At 41.2% G+C, this 22,731-nt stretch overlaps 2 protein-coding genes across 3 annotated transcripts; both read right to left on the minus strand.

Annotated features, from left to right (window-relative positions):
* Positions 1-1,172: 1,172 nt before the first annotated feature.
* On the minus strand, positions 1,173-9,071 carry LOC114451269 (lymphocyte antigen 6 complex locus protein G6d-like). 2 transcript variants are annotated; one of them, XM_028429852.1, is made up of 4 exons: positions 8,494-9,071; positions 7,900-8,292; positions 2,869-2,979; positions 1,173-2,260 (listed from the first exon to the last, which is right to left on the minus strand). In XM_028429852.1, the coding sequence occupies exons 2-4, from the start codon at positions 7,946-7,948 to the stop codon at positions 2,031-2,033; spliced, it is 390 nt and encodes a 129-aa protein (XP_028285653.1). In that variant the 5' UTR covers positions 7,949-8,292; positions 8,494-9,071; the 3' UTR covers positions 1,173-2,030. The 2 variants fall into 2 exon arrangements, with proteins under 2 accessions (XP_028285653.1, XP_028285654.1); XM_028429853.1 differs by having other exon boundaries at positions 8,483-9,071.
* Positions 9,072-17,217: 8,146 nt separating this feature from the next.
* Positions 17,218-22,724, minus strand: csnk2b (casein kinase 2, beta polypeptide). Its single transcript, XM_028400732.1, has 7 exons — positions 22,568-22,724; positions 21,743-21,824; positions 21,279-21,381; positions 20,685-20,800; positions 20,294-20,369; positions 19,840-20,029; positions 17,218-19,551 (listed from the first exon to the last, which is right to left on the minus strand). Exons 2-7 carry the CDS (start codon positions 21,812-21,814, stop codon positions 19,461-19,463), a joined length of 648 nt encoding a protein of 215 aa, XP_028256533.1. The 5' UTR covers positions 21,815-21,824; positions 22,568-22,724; the 3' UTR covers positions 17,218-19,460.
* Between the last annotated feature and the right edge of the window lie 7 nt (positions 22,725-22,731).

Consider the following 22,731-nt stretch of genomic DNA (forward strand, 5'->3'; position numbering starts at 1 on the left):
CATACCTTTCTAAGCGTGATGCTTGATGAATACAGAGAATTTAAAGGCTTACCCAGCATCAAGGATGCAACAGCTACAATGATTCCAAACAGAACTTTGCCCATCTTGGTGCGTTGGTATGGATCCTTGTCTTTATCTGACAGGTAAAAAAAAAATCCTTCCACTCAAAGGTTGAGGCTTCTTGTGTCCAAGTGATGAGAGGGCTGAGATTTATACTGTGGGACCGGGGAGGGGAGGGGACAGCAGGGGGTTTTTCAGGTCTGGTGTCATTGTCTTCGTCTCTACCGGGAAGAAGAGTCATGGAGAGATAAAAAAAAATGCCAAGAATGACTGAAGCACTGAGACAAAAGAACTCACTGAAAACCACACACTGTGCACTGACTCCTGCCACACCTGTCCTACAGGTTGTAGAAGTTGGTAAAAGAATTTAAATCTTTACATTTTTAAGAATCTTTTTGAATTATTTATAGTTTCAAATGGTCAAAATGTTTTTAAATTTTAATAAACATCTAAAATTAGAAACACCGGTGACAGAAAGGTGTCGAATCTTCCAAATTAATAACCAAAGAACTATTGTTTTTTAATCATAAAAAACAAAGTTATAATAGTTGCCGTTCTACAGTAGAATCAGTCATCAGTTGAAAAGTGAAGCAGTGACGCTTGAAAGGTTTGTATAAGCATAAAAAGTCGGCTCGGTTTATGACTTTGTGAAAGGCGAGGAAAAAACCAGGCTTATATAAATGTGTATTTACACTGCTACTTATAAAGCTGGCATAAAAGTGTTTTCCCTCGTCTCATGAAGTGACTGTGACTGTGGTTTATTCTTGACAGATCAGCATATCTTCCCAAAACTTTATTGATCAATCTCTTCCAAACATATCACAGTAAAAATTGAAGTAGGAATAAAAAAATAAAGTTATGGGCAATTGATTATTTCTGAAGCGAAACATATTTGTTTTTTTTTAAATCCACCGTGCACCGAAACTTTAAATCAAGACAAATGAAGACAAAAAGCTGTAGAACCAGTCGGCCCTGTTGGTCAGTGAAGGTAGAAACCAAATCACACCAGCTGACGAGCACACAGCAGGCCGTTTCCCACCACATTTATTTATTTATTTATTTATTTATTTTGAATGGTCACCAGATTCACAAAAAAACATTCAGATAGGTCGTTTCTTTTTCTTTTTTTTTCCAGACGTACTGCCACAAGTGCCACTTTAAAGAAGGAATGATCAGTTTATAACAAATGTAACAGTAAAACCTCATCTTAACCCCATATATATATATATATATATATATATATATATATATATATACTGTCTATATACATTCAAAACTAGCATGATAAACAAAGGTTTGTAGCCTCCACAGCTCATGTGGGATATTAAATGATATTAAGATCAGATACAGAAATGACTGAGCTGTGTTTAACATAACATTAGCTGAGTAATGGCATAATATGCATCAAAAAGGGTTAACAGAAATAAATAAAAGGCTACTTAAAAATATGGCAGATATAAGGGGAAATAGCAAGACATCCTCAGTCCCAAAGCTTTACTAAGACTAACTAAAGCGCAGAGTTTAGGTTTACAGGTTCCTGTGGTCAGGTTTTACTCTCCATGTTAACATGCTTCCTTGTTCCCACTCTTCTCACTAAGCTAAGCACCTCCAGCTCTGCACTTATGTACAGATATGAGGATGTTAAAGTTTCCAACTGTTTCCTTAAGTTACAGTCACACTCTCTGACCGATAACTGATATCGGAAAATACCAAACATGTTATTCCGCTAAAGACACACCTGTGTTACACACTAACTCTAACTCTGGTACAGCGAAGTGAGGGATCACAGATAAAAACACAAAATTACAAGAGTGGATGGATTTTAATGGATAAAACGTGTGTGTGAAACCAAGAATCACAGTAAAAACAAAACCCATGTGGCAAAAAAAAACCAAACAAAGCTTTGTGGTTACAAACAACAGCTCACGTTGGCACTTTGTGTCGCCTATCATCTGCTGTCACATCGCCTGTCAAATCAGGAAGTTGACCACAAACAGAGCGCAGAGGGTGCTGAGGACTAGGCTGAGCCCGGTCGCTCCAGGCAGCCCGGGGGCGGCGTTGCACAGATCGGTGTTACAGCACGTCCGGGTTATGGTGTAGACAGTGGCGTTGGTGCTGCCGATGCTTAAGGACGACTGGCTGGTCTTGTTGCATTCTGCCTCTTTTAGACAGCCCTTGTCCTTGATGTCCAAAAATCCCGCTGAGGAATGACACGACACACAAATCAGTGTCGTTCATTGTGGTTGTTAGTTTCTGAGTTTTATATGTAGATAAGACATTAGTACATTATAGAGGGACAATGGTCCTGGTGAGGACAGGCTGCAGTAGCTAAACCTTTTCAAAAGTTTATTTATTTATTTTATGAGCCTTGATCAGCCTGATTTCCAGGACCTGGGTTTTAACAATATCAACCACATCTTAGCTAACCCTTTGACCTCATCCTTCAATCATTTTCAGAGCATTTCTAATGTTTAGTCATGATGTTTTAACTGTTTATCCACTATGTAGCCACTTAAAATGTATATATGCATGTATAATATATATATATATATATATGACGTTCATGATTTCATTTGGCTTGATGTTATTGTTGAATGATCAGGTTGAAGGACAGCTGACTAAATAATCAGTTGTAGCACATTGAAAATAAACGGTCTCGTCATTGTCTTTTGATACAGATGCCACCCCCATTGTGTTCATACAGTAGTGAGTGTTTCAGAATGCAGATGGGGGGGTTTATGTCAGAGCTGGTGACAGACTCGTACCAGAATGTCGTCCGGTTGGATTTTTAGCTGCTGACTGTCTTACCTGCTTTCCCGACACCGCTAGAGCACTGTTCTCCTGTTCCACATGTCGTTTCAGTGGTTATGCACAAGTCCCCGAAGCCAAAGCCACATTTGTAGCACTTCAGAGCTTGACCTGATGTAAACCAAGAGAAGAAGGATGAAGGGTTGGAGATATATGGGGGAATTTTGGTAAATGAGAAAGAAGAGTGGAATCAGTGTAAACAGGTTTGCAGCAGGGTATCATTAGAACCTATAAAAACATCTTCTCACAGTGTGAAATACAGTCTCAGTGTTTGCCCTCCACTCAGCCAGTCTATTAAAACAGGGGCAAGTGGTTGACCTTTGACCTGCACCTACACCTTCATGTGTACTTGTGTATACTTTACAGCTCTTAATAGTGTCCAGACAGAGAAAAACAAATTAGCATAGCAGACTGCCGACAATGCTGCCCTGTGTTGAAAATCCAAACCACTAGTTTGCACAACAGCAAACACTAAAGTTTGTTTACAGGCGAGCTGTGCAGACAACGCCTTCACAGATGGCAGGACTTAAATGGTAGTCATCAAACAAGGATGTTTGTCAGCATGGAAATGTCCAAGTTACATAGGAGACTAAGGTCACATGAGCAAGACGGAAAGACCGGAACTTCGTGTGGATTAAAAAACAGCACGTAGTGACGCACCCAGGTGAAATTATGCTGGGAAGGAAACAGAACTCATTAACAGTAGATCAATCACACAGCTGCCGCTGTCACACCGAGAGAATTCCTGCCTTTTCTTTACATACCAGAAACATAAAACTTCACTCCTTCCAGATTCTTACATACAACCTGAAGTGTGCTGTAAGGATTTTGAGTAAAAATAAGTAATTTAAAATAAAATTATTAAAGGGACATTTAAGTAATTCCTAGAACTATTAGGTCATTAAAGAAACACTTATGTTTCATCAGAGAGGGCGGGACTTTGCTGTTTATTGTAAGTGCAACAAACAAAAGCCAAATTTTGTTCATTGTGTTATACAGCTCGAATCAAACCAGTTCATCACAGGGCAACACGACACACAATCAGTCACACTCACACCTACAAGCAATTCAGAGGGACCATTTGACCTAACAATTAGAATGTGTGTGAACCGGCTCCCATCAGTAAGATCACTTGCGTCTGTTGCCATGGTTACTTCAAAGTGAAGCAGCTGATGATGATGCTGCTGATTTCGGAGCGTGTGAATCTGAACTGTGGGACACTTAATTAAAAAAACAAAAACCTGTTGCTCCAGTTTCAGTGTCTCATGACTGCAGCTGAAAGTACACAGAGGAGCATATACAGTGAGAGAGAGTGGAAGGTTCCGCTCTCCTCTCTGTCTGTATCCTGCACGGCTGTAGTGCCATTGTGTTGTGATTTTTAGTTTCAAATTGATCAAAATGTCTGATTTTAATGATAATTTCATGGATGATTTCAATTCGTTATTTCAAAAGATACAAAGGAACACATACCTTTATATAAACAAAAGAGCACCACACCCTGTCCCACAGGTTTCGGTTACACCCTAGTTAGGATGCAATTTGGATCATAATATAAATCTCTCTAGTCTCTGATAAAGTCTCTCTAGTCCTGTTTACATATTGTGTCATAATTATTTAACTTAACACAGAATTTATTTTAAATCTAGATGTTTTTTGTCTGAATAACAAAAATGCTCTGATTACAGTGGGTTTGTTGCTTCATTTCTTTGTTGACACATTTGGCAGAGATGCAGGTTCATTAACATTAATATCACAATACAGGAACATACAGAACTCTTTTCTTGGTCGGGTCCGAGATCTATCGTGTGATTGGTCGGAATGCCGGAGTGGGCGTGGTCAATGTGGAGAAGCAGAAAAGCTTGTTCAGGTGTGCACAGGTCAAATAATACACTGTGTGCCTGACCTATTGTTCAGTGTTATAATGCTACGAGCACGTACGCGCCCACTTTACTGATCGTTACTGTTATCATCCTCATTCAGGTGTTTGTACAAACAAGCAAAGCAGTGAAATTCTGAATAATAACAACTAATTTTCCTCCTAGAGTATCCATTTTGGTGCGTTTAGTTATTCCTTTATCTTTGTTTTCAGGTGAGTGAGTTGAAGTCATTTGGAAACTTTGTTTTCAGGTTTAAATCACAGCACGTCATGTGATTCGCCACTCCCAACATCACTTCATCACTCTGCAATGCTGGCAGACGAGATGCACCCCCCCAACACACACACACACTCCTGCCGCCATCTGGAATCCAGTCTGACCAGTTCCTCAAACAAACGTACGCAAAAAAGGTGTTACTTGAACACAGCAGCAGCAGAAACACAGGTCACAATGACTCCGTGTTTTGCAGGTGGAGTCACAGTATAAAAACAGCACAGCTAATGTTACTGCACTGGGAAGTGTCTCAGTGTGTAATGGCTCCTCATGATCTTCTATAATCACACACAGTTCCTTATTGGGCTGCTTCCTTAAAGCGGAGCCTCTGGGCAGAACATGAGAAGACTGCATACTATACAAACATCAGGTGTCACCTCTGCCTATCTTTCTACGTGACTAACTCTGAGTTATGTATGACTGGGTCAAAGCTGACGTCACTCTCCTCACCCCTCATGTACACACAGAGCCGTTTGTCAGACTGCACGTCAAGTTCACATCACATTCTAATGATGTGCTCGAGAAACTTTTTGTTGTTTTCGTATATTTGTGGTCAGATAAAGCGCCTATAAAAATGATGGGTACTTAAATCTAAAAGAAAATGTCACATAAATGCAAAATATTTTGATGTATTTGGCTTCTACTGCTACATTGTACTTTTGTTGATTTAAATGAATTAATTTGGGGACATAAACACATTTTACCAATCATAAATAGACATAAATACTTAATTTCCCTGAGGGAGTCATCCCAAAGGGATCAATAGAGTTTAGTCTGAGTCTATTAATTTGACTAGCTATTAAGATACAGTATAATTTAGATGGATTTATGGCCTTGAACACACACAGTTATCTTGCTTTATATGCACAAAGTATTTATATCCACAGTGGGGATTATGTCAGAGCTCAGTGTGTCACTGATAAAAGAGTTTCCTCCACTTCTGTTAACAGCCAGTCTTATACTGCCCCCTGCTGCTCATTCTTAAAACTGCAGACTTGATAAACACTCTTAATAATCTGAGCAGAGGAGGAAAAAGTGATCTACTGTTAAGGAAGAGGAGGACGAAGCCGTTAAGATGTGTCACATGATCATGTCCTGCAGGCGTGGTGCCTTCTTCAATCAGCATAACATGAAGACAACTACGCAAATACGGCTTCTTTTAAGCTCAAAGATAAATACCTCCGGGCAGGTGTGGCTCTCAGTGTTTTTGTGCAGGCTACACTAGACCGCACACAGATAACAGTTAGATATGGATGTTTATATTAACATTCAGGTTCTTTTCCAGGGCCTAATTACATTATAATGAACTTCGTCTGCTTGTTAGACCAGTTTTTTTTCTCTTCATTATTTATGAACAATAATGAATCTCAATATGTGGTACTCTGTACTTTGGCCGCCTCCCTGAAGTATGCTAAATAAGTATTTTGGAAAAACTTAAGAGTCCTCCAACCTCTCCCAGAGTACACACAACCGCACACATTCATCCTTCCTGGTCACTTCCAAAGCCGCAGTGTGTGATTAAGCTGCATTTGTGAATCATTCTTCATCAGTCACAAACAATTTCTTGACTGAAGACCGTCTCCTCCCTGCTGCAGTATGTTTCAACATACAACCAACACACACTCAAAGTAAGCATGGACACACACACACACACACAGGGTGGGGAGAGGAGAGGACAGAGGAGTAATGCAAATGCAAAAAGTCTTATAATGATAAAGATGTAACAAGGGTATATTTATAAAGGTAGATACTGTGCCAGTGGTCCTCAATTAATATTATTATTTATGAAAAAACAAAACCGAGGCCCTTTAATTTTCTTATGTGGCCCCCGCAAAAAACAAAACAAAATGTCCGCCCCTGCAGTATATGGGAGGATTATCACCCCCTGCAGGAAAGGTGTGGGTTGAAACAGGAGACCAAAACAAAAGGGCAGTAGTGACCCAAATGACAATAGTAATGGAAAACAAAGACAGAAAAGAAAAAAAAAAGACAAGAGGAGTGGGAGTAAAACTGCCTCCGTCTGCAGGCCCTGTGCACAACAAGTGCAACCTGAGACCTGGGCAAAGCCTCAACTGTTTGAAGGTAAGGAATTTCTCATGTAGCCTATATGCTGGCAGGTTGAGACATGATTCACTCCTTATTAGTTCCTAGAAAAAAAAACACAAATAATCACCCTGCCAGCACAAACAGGCTGCCTCACCCTACCCTGTAATAACAGTATTAGGAGTAAGCCTTGGATAAGCGCACCCTGTTAGGGAGACCATGGATCCTGTGAATCATATTTGATATATCAGCTGCACAAAGGACACAAAGGCCTGAAATAAATTAATACAAATTAATCCACAAACTTCATTTTAAATGAAATATTTTAACTAACTAATTTGGCGACATTATTGCTTTGAAAGGTAAATTAACTTTGACTTTGAGCTACACTGACATTGACCATGAAAATGATTATATATAAACATCAGCAGATAAGCTGACACTGACCAGTCATTCATCCATGACGCGCTCATTCACCCCAAACTTTCAGTCAAACCCTGACAGCTTTGTATGTTTATTTCTCTTCTACACAGTGCATCTGTGTATAAAACGTCTGTATTTGTTTGCATGATATGTTTTTATGATGCTGCTGCCCCCATGATTATTATAGTACACCAATGTGAGAGGACTGAACACACCCAATATGAACACACACACATAATAAACACAAATCCTCCCTGACAAAGTCACATATAAAGATTAACTCAAACTAACAAACAACATAACAAATTAAATAAAATAAAAAACATGCAGAAAAATGTTGATTTTTTTAAATCAAATTTGCCACTTAAGTCTAAAACTTTTTTTAAATGACTATAATAAGTAAATCTATTCTTACCGACTGCAAAGCAGAGTGCGACAGCACAGAGCAGGATGATTCTCTTCATGGTGGAGTAATGGGAACACAGAGGGCGCTTTCAGAGGACGCTGTCTGCCTGCGAGGACTGACTCAGACCGTTATTCTGCGGATCAAACGACTTTTTTTTCCGCCATGGCTGCATTTATAAGCCTGCAACTCCCATCCAAACGTCACCGTTATCCAATCATTGAAGCCCATCCGCCCAGTTTGTTTTTCCCAGGCTGCCCCCCCCCTCCCTCCTCCACCCTGAGCAGGTGAGGTGGGGCGCAGGCAGGTAGGCCTATAATGCTTGGGAATGCCGGGGATCGTGTTCCTTATGGATTCATTAAGTTCCAACATGTCTCCGTGGATGTGTAGTGTTCCTGTGGAGCTCTGTAAGAGAAGAATCCAAACGTGGCTGTCAGAGCATCTGTAAAACTCAAACACCACCTTAAATTATTGGCCTTTACGGCATCAAATCTACATCTATTGTTTAACGAGGTTAAGGGTTGATTAACAACTCCTTACTTGTAATGTTTAAAATTTGTGTTGTAAAAACTACAAATTCATTTTTTTCTCTTACTGTGACGTCACCTAAAGGTTTTCCGAACAGCAGCTTTAAAGCTCTGTGTTGGAGAGTCTGGTCGACGCCATCTTGGCAGCGCCATCATCTGTCTATGCCTGCCAGGTGATCTTAAATATCTGTACCTGTAAAACCAGAAAAGAAGGGGAGACATTTTGTTTGATTTTTTTTTTATCCTCACTCAAAATATAGAAATACATCAGAGCATTCCACTCTCACTTCTCTTTTACTTTAGTCTTAGTTCCTCACAACATATTTATTCCTTTTCAGAGCTTCCCCAAACACTGTCTGATTTCACCTTTACTTCATATTGGATACAGTTTTTTATTCTCTCTACTGTAAATCAGTGAATTTATTCTGTAAATACACTGCTTAAAAAAAAAATAATTTGCAAAATTACCCAGCTTGGGATGAATAAAGTTTTTCTATTGTATTCTATAACACCTCCTAGAGCTCAATGAATAAAAAACATTCCAGTTGAAAGTCTTCATTCATTCCATAGTGGAACATGTTGGACACATCTCCTCCATGCTCTGGACACTGTGCTGACAGACACAGCAAACCTTCTTGCCACAGCTCTCATTGATGTGCCATCCTGGACGAGCTGCACTACCTGAGCAGCTTCTGTGTAGTGTGTTGTTAGGTTCAAACCCCAAACATTTGTATTACACAACCTGTACAAAAGAGACACAGAGAGTTAGATATCTTTTTACTTGCAAGGAGAGTGACCAGAGACTGCTCAGTTACAATCTCCCACGCCACTCTGAAACGGTCTCTGGCTCGCCTGCCTTTTATTGAATGTAGGAGTGCCCTATTTTTACAACATTGTTACTAAGGGGAAAAGGGAAACATCTTGTTCAGTATCGAAACCACTCTTTTCATATCTTCACTGACACCCTTCTCGAAACCGTGGTGTGCTTCCTTCTCGTTTCTTGGTAAAGTTGCTCCACTGCCCCCGCCGTGACCTGTCTACCAGCTATTTACATGCAAGCTGGCTACAGAAGATAATGCATGATACGACACGTATACAGAAAATAAGGAACACTTTTATAAGAATAAATGTATAATCATTAAAGAATAACTCCAACATTTCCCTCCTGTTTATACATTTATTCTATCAATTTATCTTTAGCATAACCACTTCTTTTGATTTTCAGTTATGTAGTCATTTAGACAGTTTAAATGGTACACTCAGAGGGATGGATCATCTCAGTCAGGTAGGAAGACAGCCATGTCTTCGTCATCGTCATCCTCATCCTCATCCTCCGGTGGATTTTCTACAACAAAAGGTAACAGAGCATACACTTCCCGCATCTCTGCTCTAACAGGTGCTATGGCGGTGGTTATCATTCTAGTGCACAATGCTCTAATGCAGGGAATGCAACAACATCCACATAAGGTGAGAATAGCGGCAAATACAGCGATAGACATGATGATGGACATCACCAATTGTTTATACTTGCCAAATACATCACCAAATCTGTCCCACACGGTGGTGTCGACTCCAGAATGGTCCTTCATCTTTTGGTTCAGGGTACGCAATCCCTCCACTGCTTTTGTGAGGCTGCCATCAGCTGCTGTGTTGTTAGGAATAAAAGTACAGCATTGTTCCCCGAAAATGGTGCAGACACCACCTTCTTTTGCAAGAAGCATGTCTACAGCAATTCTGTTCTGGAAGGCCATAAGGGAGGTAGCCGACAATTGCTCATGGACAGCGGTGAGTGCTGCTTCAGTTTGATTTCCTAATCTCTGCACATTATAGTGGATGTAGTTGATTCTGTCTACGTTTTTATTAATAGTACACCACCAACACAATAGAGACTCAAATCCTGTGGCAACCTGATCAGCTAGTTTGTATTCATCTGGAACTCCTCTGGGAACTCCTATAGCATCAATATAGGTCGGATCAGCACTGATGCTTGCACTTCTTTTCTTCCTGTACCAAGCATCATTCATCATTATGACAGTAAGTATAGTTGTGTGAACCAGCTAGAAGCTATAGTGGTAGTATTGCAAGGGTTATCCGTAGCTATATCATAAGCAGATGAGCTCTTTTTGACACTCTACTATTTAAGGAGTCTTCATACCATAATAGTAGAAAAACCAAAACCACACACGCTGCTGCTCCTAACATCCCACACACAATCTTATGACGTCGTCCAAACTCCATACTGCCTATAGGACTCTCCTACACACCCCACTAGACTTTCCGTACAATCTTCACCAGAGTTGAGACAGTTAAGATCTGTTATCAATAACTCCCTTTGTAACTGGCCTTTTTAGTCTATGGGTGCCTATTGAGGTCCTCTAGCCTACTCAGGGAAGCAACTATCCTATGACGTCACAGAGGGTTGATAATTTAGAACTTTCTTACAGTGTGAGAGATGAATCCAGGTTAATCTTTCCGCTATTTTGAGCGCGGTGCCTGTGGTTAGCAGTACTTGGAATGGACCTTCCCACTTAGGTGAATGCCAATGTTTGCATTTGATGCTTCTAACTAGGACCCAATCACCTAGCGTGACGAGGTGTTCCTGTGAAGGGACAGATGATGAGTTTTCAGTTTCTTTGTTTGCTTCCTTCTGCCTGTGTTCAAACAGCTTCCGCATGTGATCTGCGAGTGTGACTTCCTCTGCTGTCTCCCATGTGTTATCAAAAAGAGGAAGTCTGTAAGGTTTACCATATATGGTCTCATATGGAGTTAAACCTGTTGTGCTAGTAATGTTAATGTGTAACTTCACTAGGTCTAGACACTGTGTCCATTGTTGTCCTGTCTCATCCATAGTTTTCTTTAATCTGTTTTTAATAGTTCCATTCATTCTTTCCACTAACCCTGCGCTTTGGGGATGGTACGCACAGTGATTTCTGAGGTTAATCTGGAAAGCCTGACCTATTTTAGTGATTACCTTACGAAATGTGAACCGTTGTCACTATAAATGGTTTCTGGAATACCAAATCTAGGGATGATGTCTTTGCATAAAGCTTTAGCGACGGTTAGGGCGTCAGGTGTTTTAGTGGGAAACAACTCTATCCATTTGGAGAAAGCATCTATGATCACCAAACAGAATTTCTTCCCTTCACTCTGATTTAATTCAATGAAATCCATATGTATGCTTTGGAAAGGATATTGAGGTGTAGGGAATTTTCCTCGTCTTGGCCTGAGGTTTCCCTGTGGATTGTGTCGAGCACAAATTAAACATGCTCTACAAAAATTTTTTTTGAATAGGAAGTAAACCCATAGGTTGTATATGTCCTGTGTACCAGTCCTACCATCCCTCCTGTTGAGACATGAGTTGATCCATGGCTCAATATAGCCGCCCATTTATATAAGTTTTTTTGGTAGGATTGGTTTGTTTTCAGGTCATACATAGATATCATTTGTTTGTTTTGCTCCATTTTTTGTCCATATGGCTTTTTCAGCATCAGGCGATTGTTGCTGCATGTCTTTTAAAGTGTCGTGTGACATTTGGTCTTCTGAGACCACACAGAGTTTCATTTCTTTCAATGCAGCCGCTTTTGCTGTTTGGTCTGCAAAGTCATTTCCTTTAGAGACTGTATCAGTTCCCCGTGTGTGAGTGGGACATTTGCATATTGCAACTTGCTTTGGCAGTTGCACAGCTTGCAATAGTTCTGCTAGTAATTGTGCATGCGTGACCGGTTTTCCTGTTGACGTTACCATACCTCTGTTATGCCAATGTTGTGCAAACGAGTGTACCGTTCCAAATGCATACTGGCTGTCTGTGTATATGGTCACTGACTTGTTTTTCATTAGCTTACAGGCCTCTGTAAGTGCTACTAATTCTGCTGCTTGGGCAGAATAGTGCTGTGGTAAAGTTTCTGCTTCTAATACTGTAGTCAATGTCACTACTGTGTAGCCTGTTTTTGTTTTTCCCATGGCATCCTTTTTAGAGGATCCATCTACAAAGATTACTTTTCCTGTCGAAAGTGGTGTATCTTTCAAATCTTTTCTACATTTGGCAGTAGTTTCAGCTAAAGCCTGACAGTCATGTGCTTCTCCATCTTCTTCTGTCATTATCAGTGTGGCTGGAGTTACTTTATCCAACCTCTTTTTGTATTGCTCATTAATATGGTCAGTAAACCACATTGTCACGTGTAAATTTTCAAAAGACATCTTATCTTCAACGTGTGACACTGCTACAGAGGCTCTTTCTAACAGGTGTTGCCCCGTTTTCATGGGTGGCCTGTTTGGAATGTCCAATGAATAATAGTAATATGGTGTCCCTGCTCCTCTAAGCACGTATGTGTCATCAACAACTTTACACATTCTTTGAATTTGCATTCCGTTTGGAGTAGGAACGATAGCCAATTTAAGTTCAGTAAGTGCATCTCTGCCTAGAAAACAACAGTGGCATGTTGCATCTTACTCCCTCAAACGCCCATGAAGTGCATTCACCTGGTCTAGTATGTCTTGGCTGTCTGCACGAAATGGTTCCCCGTTTGGTTGTCCAAATTTCCTCTGACCAGATGCCATTCTGGTCCCATTTGAGTCATCCAGACCTGCTGGACTTCTCCTCCATTTAGACCATATGACACTCTGACTCCTCCCATTAATCTAATGCATTCTTCTACATCGGTTTTAGGAGATGGAATGCCAGCCACTGCCTTTTTAACATCATCTTGGTTCCATGTTCTGAACACACGGACAGTATTTGGTTGGCCCTCCTCTCCTGCTCTGGGGTTAGGTAATTCTATTAAGGGCATCGTGTCAATAGGTGGGCTTTCTGAATCAAATGGGGGAACCCATTTAGGGGCTGTTGGGGACACTAAGTCTCCTCCTAAATTTTTATCCCAGTCTCCCACTGGGCCTTGGGACCTCAAATTTTTCTTATTATCATTTTTTACATAAGGAGGGGGAGGCACAGGAAGGCCTGCAGCTCCTTCCTCATCCTCCACTTGTGCAACTACCTGTTGTAGTTGACGTCTGACATGTCTATATGGGCCATATTCATTATCTTCCTGTCTGTGATACATCATTCGACATGCCTGTTCCTCCTTCTCCTTTTCCTTCTCCTCCCGCTCCTTTTCCTGTTTCTCCTGTTTTGCTTTCCTCTCACCTTAGTCATCTCAAATCCGTGTTTATCCATTTTATCTTTTTTATCTTTACACTCTGTTTTTATTTTTACCTGCAAAGCTTTTAATTCTGTGGTTTGTAATTTGCCTGAAAATCCATATTTTTCTACTCATATTTGTAATGGTTTTAACGCTTCTGGTTTCGTAATTTCGAATATTTTCCAATCTTTACAAGTTAACTCATCAATTAACTTTTGTCGGGTTTTGCTTTGCCCCTTCCCCATTTTGATCTAGATGTTGGATCCAGTGGGTCTTAATACCTGCTGTATTCTATCACTGGATTTCTTTCAACAAGATGGCAATCAATAACCTTTTGTGGTAAAACTCACTTCAACCTTTTCAGGTGGAGTTTTCTTGCCTACATGCATCCACAAAGGCTCACCATTTGAGTCTTGTTGTTTTATATGAAATATAATTACCTAGTGGTAATTATGTTTCCATTCACACATTCACTTTCACACCTTTTTGTTCGAACGTGCACTTCACTTTTTACTTTTAATTTTAACACAGTTGCCAAACAGGTTCCGCTGACCTACGTAGAATTTAACTAGTCGTTTTAAACTAGGGGAGTCTACCCTCCTGCGGACTTTTTTACTTGACCTGATAGAGTCTAGAATTGTCAGGGTTTTATTCACTTTTTCAACACACAGAGGATCTCACTATCCTCTTGTCAACACACAGAGGATTTCACCATCCTCTTGTACTTCTTATCTTTTACTGCGCGCGTCTTTCACACATTCCCCCTTTTTAAGGAAATCTATACTCACACTCGTCTGTGTCTCCTGGACTTTCCGTCAACCATCGGACCCCAACTCGTAAGGGAGAGACCAGTCCCGGAAAGGGTCTTTATGCAGTGGCCACTGACTTTTCCTGGTGTCTCCCTCACGCGCCGGAATCGTCAGGTATCTTGGAATCCGGCTCGAAGGACCAATTAAATGTTAGGTTCAAACCCCAAACATTTGTATTACACAACCTGTACAAAAGAGACACAGAGAGTTAGATATCTTTTTACTTGCAAGGAGAGTGACCAGAGACTGCTCAGTTACAATCTCCCACGCCACTCTGAAACGGTCTCTGGCTCGCCTGCCTTTTATTGAATGTAGGAGTGCCCTATTTTTACAACATTGTTACTAAGGGGAAAAGGGAAACATCTTGTTCAGTATCGAAACCACTCTTTTCATATCTTCACTGACACCCTTCTCGAAACCGTGGTGTGCTTCCTTCTCGTTTCTTGGTAAAGTTGCTCCACTGCCCCCGCCGTGACCTGTCTACCAGCTATTTACATGCAAGCTGGCTACAGAAGATAATGCATGATACGACACGTATACAGAAAATAAGGAACACTTTTATAAGAATAAATGTATAATCATTAAAGAATAACTCCAACATTTGTATGATGAAAAGATTTGCAGACGGATAACACATGAAGATAAAGAAACACAAAACAGCTCCACATGTACCATCATCATCATCACTAACCTCCATCTTATCTTGATGAAGACATTATAATCTGCAGGTGAGCAGGGTGGGACCCTTTCTGTTTCCTCTGTAACTGAGCAACTATCAGCAGCCCTCTGTGATTTCTGCTGTTTAGGGGGGTGGACTCTCTTTGCCACATTCCTTACTTCATCACCATGCTATAGGAAGCAGAGTCCTCCATTAGTGTTGTCAGTGTGTCCGTGTGGACGTCTGTGTTTACTCAGACATGCCTGCGGTGACAATTCAATCAAATGTATTTTTGGCTGAAAATACGCGTTTGTCATTAAAGTCTTGAGTAATGTTCTAATTTAGTGTGCAAACACAACATGACTGATAACTGACACACAGCAATGAAACAGTTTTGACTGATTATTCTCTCGAGCAGGTCTTATCTTGCCCTGGTTTGTCCTCAAACATCATTTCCGTGTGTGTGTTTGTCTTCAAGTGTTTGCAAGCAAATGACAACAATGTTTGGTGATTGACAAGTAGAGTCAGGATCTGTTTGTCCAGGGCAGTCACAGTGACAGAGGAATTTCAGGTTGTGTCGGCTTGTTCCTATGTGGCTATGATTATCCCAGCATTTGGCTTCAGGAGGGGGTGAGCCGTTATGAAATGGCATCTTCAGGTTTTGAAATAGTTAGCTGAGGGGGAGGCTGTTTGTGCCCTGTGAAATGCCGCTATTGTTTTGCCCACAGATCATGAGCGTTTCTCAACTTGGAGACATGGAAAGAGGGCGTGTGGCAGAAACCAGGCAGACTGATCATCATTAGAATTATATTAAAGAATACAATGTGCAGAAGAAACATACCGTCGCACAACCATTCAGAGCCTCTAAAATGTACACAACAATGACACACAACTCCACACAAGGCGGGGCTACATACAGGAGCGTCTCCAAATCACCCAGAGTAACCTTAAGCTTCAAACCTGCTCCCCATGGTCCTCATGGACAAAGCCTTTTGAATGAGTAGAAGGAGCTTTCTGACCAATCAGTGCACCTTGTAGCGTAGCGTCAGTGGCGTGGAGCTTGGAGCTGCTGTGGGAAAGCTCAGAGGGGCGGAAAAAAGAAAGAAGAAGAAAGTCCAGCAGGAAAATGTGATGTTATCTGCAGCCCCCCCCCCTCATCAGGACAATGGAAACACATGTGAAGCCAGAGCCACACGATGAAAATGAATGTATTTGGTCTAAAAAGCCACATTAACTCTGCATTCTTCGTGTTATGAATCTTTCCACTCTGACTGCTCTTCAGCTTGTCAAACCTTTATTGAATCTTTAACAGAATTTGTGATTGGTGTGTGTTTTGCATGTGGGTTCTGGGGCAGGAATGTTTCCCTAATAGTTATGTCTGCTGGGAGAGAAGCGTCCCTTCCAAACCTCTGACATGGTGAAATGTTCTCTGTTGGGTGTGGCAAAGAAAAGTCTCAACATTTCACATGACTGCGGGACGAGCAGCTTAACTGGCCAGGAAATAAACCTGGAAACTTCTGGAAGTGCTTTCTTGGTAAACTAAGGTCTGGACTGTAGGATACACTCACAAGCTTTGAAAACAGGGAATTCCTCCTGACAGCTGAAAGGCCTCGCTGAGAGAGAAGGGCAGGACCCAAGATGTGGTTTGAGGGTATCCTGACTCATGGAGGAAGCACCTCCTCATCTCCTTCTGGAAAATCTGACGGGTGACGGCCGCAAGAAGACAGCACAGGACAGCTGCCATGCACAGAGAGAAAAACACATTCTATGAGTCATTCAGTGCCTCAAGGTGTCTTCTGTGACCTTGCATTTGTGAGTTTCCCATTAACCAAATGGACTAAATCAAATCATACATCAGTTTATTGCAGACGCATGACTGGGATCCTATGATTTTGTGCCACTGGTGTATAATTCTTTTGTGTGTTTTGCCTACTGCTGCTGTTACTCAGGGTCATGTGAGCCACACCCAGAAGCCAAGCACCCATCACACTACTGCTCTGTCAGTACAGGTAAGCAACCTACAAGCTTAAAAAGACGCACACGCACATCAAGAATGCAGCTACCGTTAAGTGGCTTGTGGTTTTTGAGTTCTCATCGAGCTGCTGAAAGAAAACATTCTGATATTCAGTGACAACTTCTCTACTGCCACTGTGTGGCAAGAAGGCAGAACATCAGTTTTAAATAAAAGACAGAAAAATATGAAAAGAAAATAGAAGTTTATTGAGAAGTCTGAATCCTGCTCACCCTCCCAGTCGCAGAAAGACGACAACACAGACAAACATCAGTTTGGACACATGAATCTGACATCTGAAAAAAAAAAAAAACAACTACTCTACTGTAGTCACGCCAAGGTAGAGCAGGGAGGGGAGAAACAAAGGGAGAGCCGCTGAGTTTCTACCCAGATGTAGTAGGAAACAAAAATAACAGCTGGTGGTCTGTCTGTGAACCTGAACATAAATAACATGGAGATACCAGTGGGATCAGTGCAGGGCTGGAGTGAGCAGAAGGATTCAGATTGTCTAAAGTCTCTGAGTCTTTACAGGAGTAGTTTGACTTTTTGGGGAAGAACAAATTAGATGAACCACACTAATGTCAGGAACAAACACACAGGCCTATCATTGGTCATGCTGCTTCTATTTTCATACAATGTGTGGAAAAAAACGCACTTTTAACAGGTTGTGTGCCAGAATATTTGCACACTTCTGAATCTGTCATTCAAAGAGCATCAGGTCCTACCAGCACCTCTATGCTGTGGTGTTGTGAAGCCCCTGTTAGATCTTATTCTGTAACCAGATGACGCACTGTTGCTTGGTTTCTAAAATGAAAAAACAAAGCCCCAAAATTGGCCTCTCATTCTGTAACACCTGTCTTGATCTTCTGTTTTGTATTAGAGGTTATTGAGTCTTTAAAGACAGTGAAAGCATTGTAGAAAGGGTTAAAATTACTTTAGCTTTACCAGTTAATTCAACAGAAACATCCAGCATCTAAACAACTTTTGTAGCAATAAGATATTTGTAGCTCCACAGAACAGCTCCCGCTGTGGCCACAGAATAAGGTCTTAGCACAGGTCCTAGCTGAATGGAACAAACAGTTGTCATTATCACTTTAAAAACAACCAGTACCTGTCAAGCTCACACATTAACATCAAATATATACAAAGAAGAAACACACAGCTTCTCAAGGTACTCCATAGACAACCAACATCGTACAACAACCACATATAATGGTTTTTACATCTCAGACTAACAAGATCCAACCTATTAGTGAGCTTTAGAGGTGCAGGTAGGACGATTATCAAACCACACATCTGAGCCAGCCTTGCCGTTTCCTTGTTCCACTGGTATTATTACACCCGTGTTGGCAGATCTTCAGTATCACAAGAACTCCATAGTCCCATACACATACAAGTGGTATCAATCTTTTTCAATTTACCCTAAATGTCAAACTACTTCTGTAGCGGCGCTATGAGGGAAGGTGGGTGACAGTACAAACCTGCTGCTGCAGGGGGAAAACGTAACACGGGTTTTATTCTGACTTATGTACCAAGCACAGACTGTAGTTTGACACAGGCATAGACAGCTTTGAGAACTGTCACAGGCTTATTACAATTGTCTGACAATTCAGATATTAATATTAGTTTCCGCTGTTTCTACTTTTCCAACAGATAAAAGAAAACTATTGAAGGGCAAAACAATCTGGGTGTTTAACTCTGTACCTTAAGGCAAATCTAACAAACCGCTTTGTGCAACGCCACAAAACATGCGACAAACCAAATCTTACAAACGAGCGATACAGGAAAAACACCCGCAACCAGTGCCCAAACTGTCTCTGCAAGTGTCAGCCTGAGTGTGCATGCATTGGGGGCTAACGGAGAGGAAAAGGTTTCCCACCACCTTTTACCAAACTGTGCCAAATACAGAACAAAGCAGGGTCTAAACTTCTTTAGGTATTTGTCTATCAGTTATAAAACCCTTTTTTGCAGGGGAGTTAAAACTGTAGTGTCACCCACCAATAACACTCAGTGTGTTTGTAATGCAAGTAAACAGCAGCAGCAGCAGGAGCTCCTGGGCTGTTCAGCTTCCTTCTTACTTCGCCTTCTGTTTTTGGCACAGATGAGTTTGGTAAGGTGTGTGCATGGAAAACCAAGTGTGTGTGTGCGTGTGTGTTTGTGTGTGCATGTGTGTTAATAAGATCATGGCTGTGCGTTTTTATGTCACGCTCACACTCAAATCTTTACACTTTTTCATTTGTCCTACTCTACATAAACCAAAATAATACAGTCTTGGGGGTGGGGAGGGGGCATCTGAAGAGGTTTGTAGAGATCAGGTGACCCCTCTCCTTCCCACAATAATTCTTTCATGTCTTCTCTCTGTCTATTTAGGATTCTTCCTCTTCCTCCTCCTCCTCCTCCTCCTCCTCCTCCTCATCATCAGTTGTAGACAATCTAGCGGATGGCCTTGACAGGGCTCTTGAAGCTTGAGGCAGCCTGCAGCTGCAGCTGGTAAGCCATTGGGTGGATCTTGAACCCATACAGTCTGTGGGAAGAAGAGGGTTAGTTAAAAAAATGCAAGATGCAACACAACCATGCACACTAAGGGGTGTATTTGCTGTTAGAGAGGGCAGAAGAAGGAACTTAAACTCTCCCAAGTTCCTATCACCCAACCCTGGCTGTCTGTCATAGGTCACTTTCCTAAAGCTGCTGATTGGCTATTGCAGATGGAAAAAAACTGACACTATGCTGACAAACAGTGTCACTGATCAGGATATTTCTAAAATTGTGCCAAGCAGGTGGATAACAGGACAGTTGGACCAGCCACACTAACCTAGGGACAAACTGATTGGCGGGCCTCTTGGGCCTGTACTCTGGATGGACCATGAAGAGCATGTGAGGGAAGCCAGTGCCAAAATAGGCTCCATCTGTGTGGTGGTGCCTGGAGGACTTGGGTGTGTAGACATCCATACATTTAGGGCAGTACAGCTTCACCATGGCCTCTCCTGGGATATCTGACAGGCCTGTGATGAAGAAGGAAGTTTGTGATGAGAAATGATACTGGCTTAGACATCAGGTGGTGAGTACACACAAAGAGGACATGGAAATAACCCCAGCAGATGTTATCCATATGCAAAACCAAGTGGCAATGGTCCTACGGGACTTTCTTTGTTTCTCTGTGATGTATGCCGTGCAGCCATTAAGAGAGACTTCATGCAAAGTATTACCCTCACAAAAACAGATATTCACTTCATAACAGGAAAAAAAAACCCACTAAATTTACTCACCGATGGGAAGCATAGGCTGGTTCTCACAATAGACACGGGGGCAGTAGCCAAAATCCCCCTGCTGATACTTTTCCAGCTGAAGAGGTAAACATTTGGAAAGTAAAGTGTTAATATGGAAAAACATAGCTGGCTATTAAATTTAATAAAATAAATGCAGCAGAGGAAACTTTAATGTTCATGAGGTGACACTTAAGTTTACAACAAGTCAATGTTATAACACTGACTTAGCAGAAGATGTTTTATTATGATTACTAATACAGGACTGCTTTAGTTAATTCCAGATCTTAGTGATTACTGCACTAAGGTACATCTCATAGTCAGTAATGACAGACAACACTGCAACTGAACAATAAACAGCTTCCCTTGTAGTAACCTGTGTGGCGGCACCTACCATCTGTGCAATGCCTCGGTTAGTGAGAATGTAGCGTGCGTGGATGAGGCCGTACAGCATCTCGGCTGCCTGCTCTATCAGGTCACTCTGGTTGGGATTGTCTTCCAGCTCTTCATCTGAAGACAGAAACCAAAAAGGAGGGAAAGAGACTTACTGTTTACAGATGCAAAAATATTTAAAGGAATTACCAGTAGTACAAAGGGTGTGTACTTTGCTTAGACAATATTGTGACACATCAAAAACAGAAGTTCAAAGTGAGTCTTAAAAACTGTACTAGAGGCGGTCACAGTGAAATCATCTGAAGAGGACAGAATCAACCTTCAAACCAGCTGAGAATGTCTTAAAACAAGACAGCCCAGATCAAATATTCCTTCTTGTTCTTATTTAGTAATATGTGCAACAGATGACAAAAAGATAAAAAGCCAAGCAGACGTTTAAAGCTGTGAAACACCTGCAGCTCCTCTAACACTCCCACACTGTTTCTACGACAAACATCTACTGAAAACTACAGACTTTTAAGTAGTACTTTGTGTTTTCAATGTAACAAGTGCTTCATTAAAGTAAAAACAAAGACGACAAGCATAGCATACAGACCTGGTTCAAGGTCCAGGATCATGTCTAGGGCCTGACGGTAGTGGGGAACCTGCTCATTGAGTCCTGTCAGGTTGAACTTGTCCTGAATATAATCTTCATCCACCTGTGGTTAGAGAAACTAGGTAAGATAACCATGGAAAATGACAGAATATACTGTATGTTGAAACTGCAAACTCATTACAACAAAATCTTAAATAACAGAAACAGAAATCTTAAAAATTTAAGTCTAGCACTTACCTACATATAGGTTTGCAATTTAAAGTGGAAAAACACTCATTTACATTGTTTAACAGTTCTTCTGCAATAGACTGAAACTAATTTTAGTGCGACCGGAAAGTGATAAAGGGAAATGGAGATGAAGGAGGGCAGTGACAAGTGTGCTCAACTATTCTACTGAAGTGTAATGTCACTACCAGACTAAGAAGTATTCATGTACACATCAAGGTGATACTGTTGCAACACACCTCACAAAAAAATTCATTCCCCCTCAGTCCACAGAACCAGGAGATCCATGACACTTCCTCTGAACTGCTCATCTCTGAAGATCTAAAGGAGAAAAAAAGAATTATAACTGTGCTACGTTTACTTCACATTGTTTGAAGGACAGTCGTGTGGAAAACACCAGTTTAGGCTGGCCACAGATAATCGATTGAACTAACAGCATCTGCTACAGACACGAAGCATAAAGAGAGATAAAGTTATATATTTCTTACATTACAGCAAGATTAGCACCGAGGCTAATCACCGAATGCGGAATAATGTATAACTAGTGGGATTTTTTTCTGCTCCTCATTCTGTCGACACTGCATAAATGCAGCACACTCGAAAGAGGCTCTAATTTTGAGCCAACTATGCTCTTTCTTCAATCATTTATTAACAATTTCCACTAAATGTGCAACTACTGAAATATAATACTCGATCATGGCACTTGTAACTTGGCAGTATAAAGAAATAACCACCGCTTACACCTCCTGGCGGCTAGGCTATTAGCAATCTAGCTTGCGATCCGGTCTTATAAACAGTGCCACAAAAATCTTTTTAAGTAATATGATCGTAATACACAGAGAATCTCAACGATCAAACAAAGCTAGTGTTTGATGTTTGGGGGTCTCATAACCGCCAGTTAATTAAATCAACATTAGCTAAACGAAGCTAAAAGCCGCTAGCAGCTACATTCAACATGGCGCACCTTCAGAAAACAGGCCTCAGTTCAAATATTAGCTCTTTCTAGATCTGCCTCAGCATTTAACTACGTATATACAGTTGCGTGAGTAACTGAAGCAACTTACCTGGCTTTTTACTTTTATGCCCACGAAAAAAACAGAAACCAACAATTTAGCAACCTCACGGGTGTAAATAAGATGGACACCACCTCCCAGTTGACCCCGTAGATTACGTTCTTCCTCTTCCTCCGGGATGTAGTAGGCACGCTGCTGCCGCTCACCGGTTACCT

Source organism: Parambassis ranga, chromosome 2, assembly GCF_900634625.1.
Source record: "Parambassis ranga chromosome 2, fParRan2.1, whole genome shotgun sequence".
In the NCBI taxonomy this organism is placed as follows: domain Eukaryota; kingdom Metazoa; phylum Chordata; class Actinopteri; family Ambassidae; genus Parambassis; species Parambassis ranga.

Excerpts from the sequence above, each read along its gene's own strand:
- csnk2b (XM_028400732.1), bottom strand. The coding sequence starts at position 21,814 with ATGAGCAGTTCAGAGGAAGTGTCATGGATCTCCTGGTTCTGTGGACTG. Across the intron at positions 20,030-20,293 it reads CCAGCCTATGCTTCCCATCG|GCCTGTCAGATATCCCAGGA; the intron begins GTGAGTAAATTT and ends TCTTCATCACAG. Across the intron at positions 19,552-19,839 it reads GCCAATCAGTTTGTCCCTAG|ACTGTATGGGTTCAAGATCC; the intron begins GTTAGTGTGGCT and ends TTCTTCCCACAG.
- LOC114451269 (XM_028429852.1), bottom strand. The coding sequence starts at position 7,948 with ATGAAGAGAATCATCCTGCTCTGTGCTGTCGCACTCTGCTTTGCAGTC. Across the intron at positions 2,980-7,899 it reads CGCACTCTGCTTTGCAGTCG|GTCAAGCTCTGAAGTGCTAC; the intron begins GTAAGAATAGAT and ends GGTTTACATCAG. Across the intron at positions 2,261-2,868 it reads TAGCGGTGTCGGGAAAGCAG|CGGGATTTTTGGACATCAAG; the intron begins GTAAGACAGTCA and ends GTCATTCCTCAG.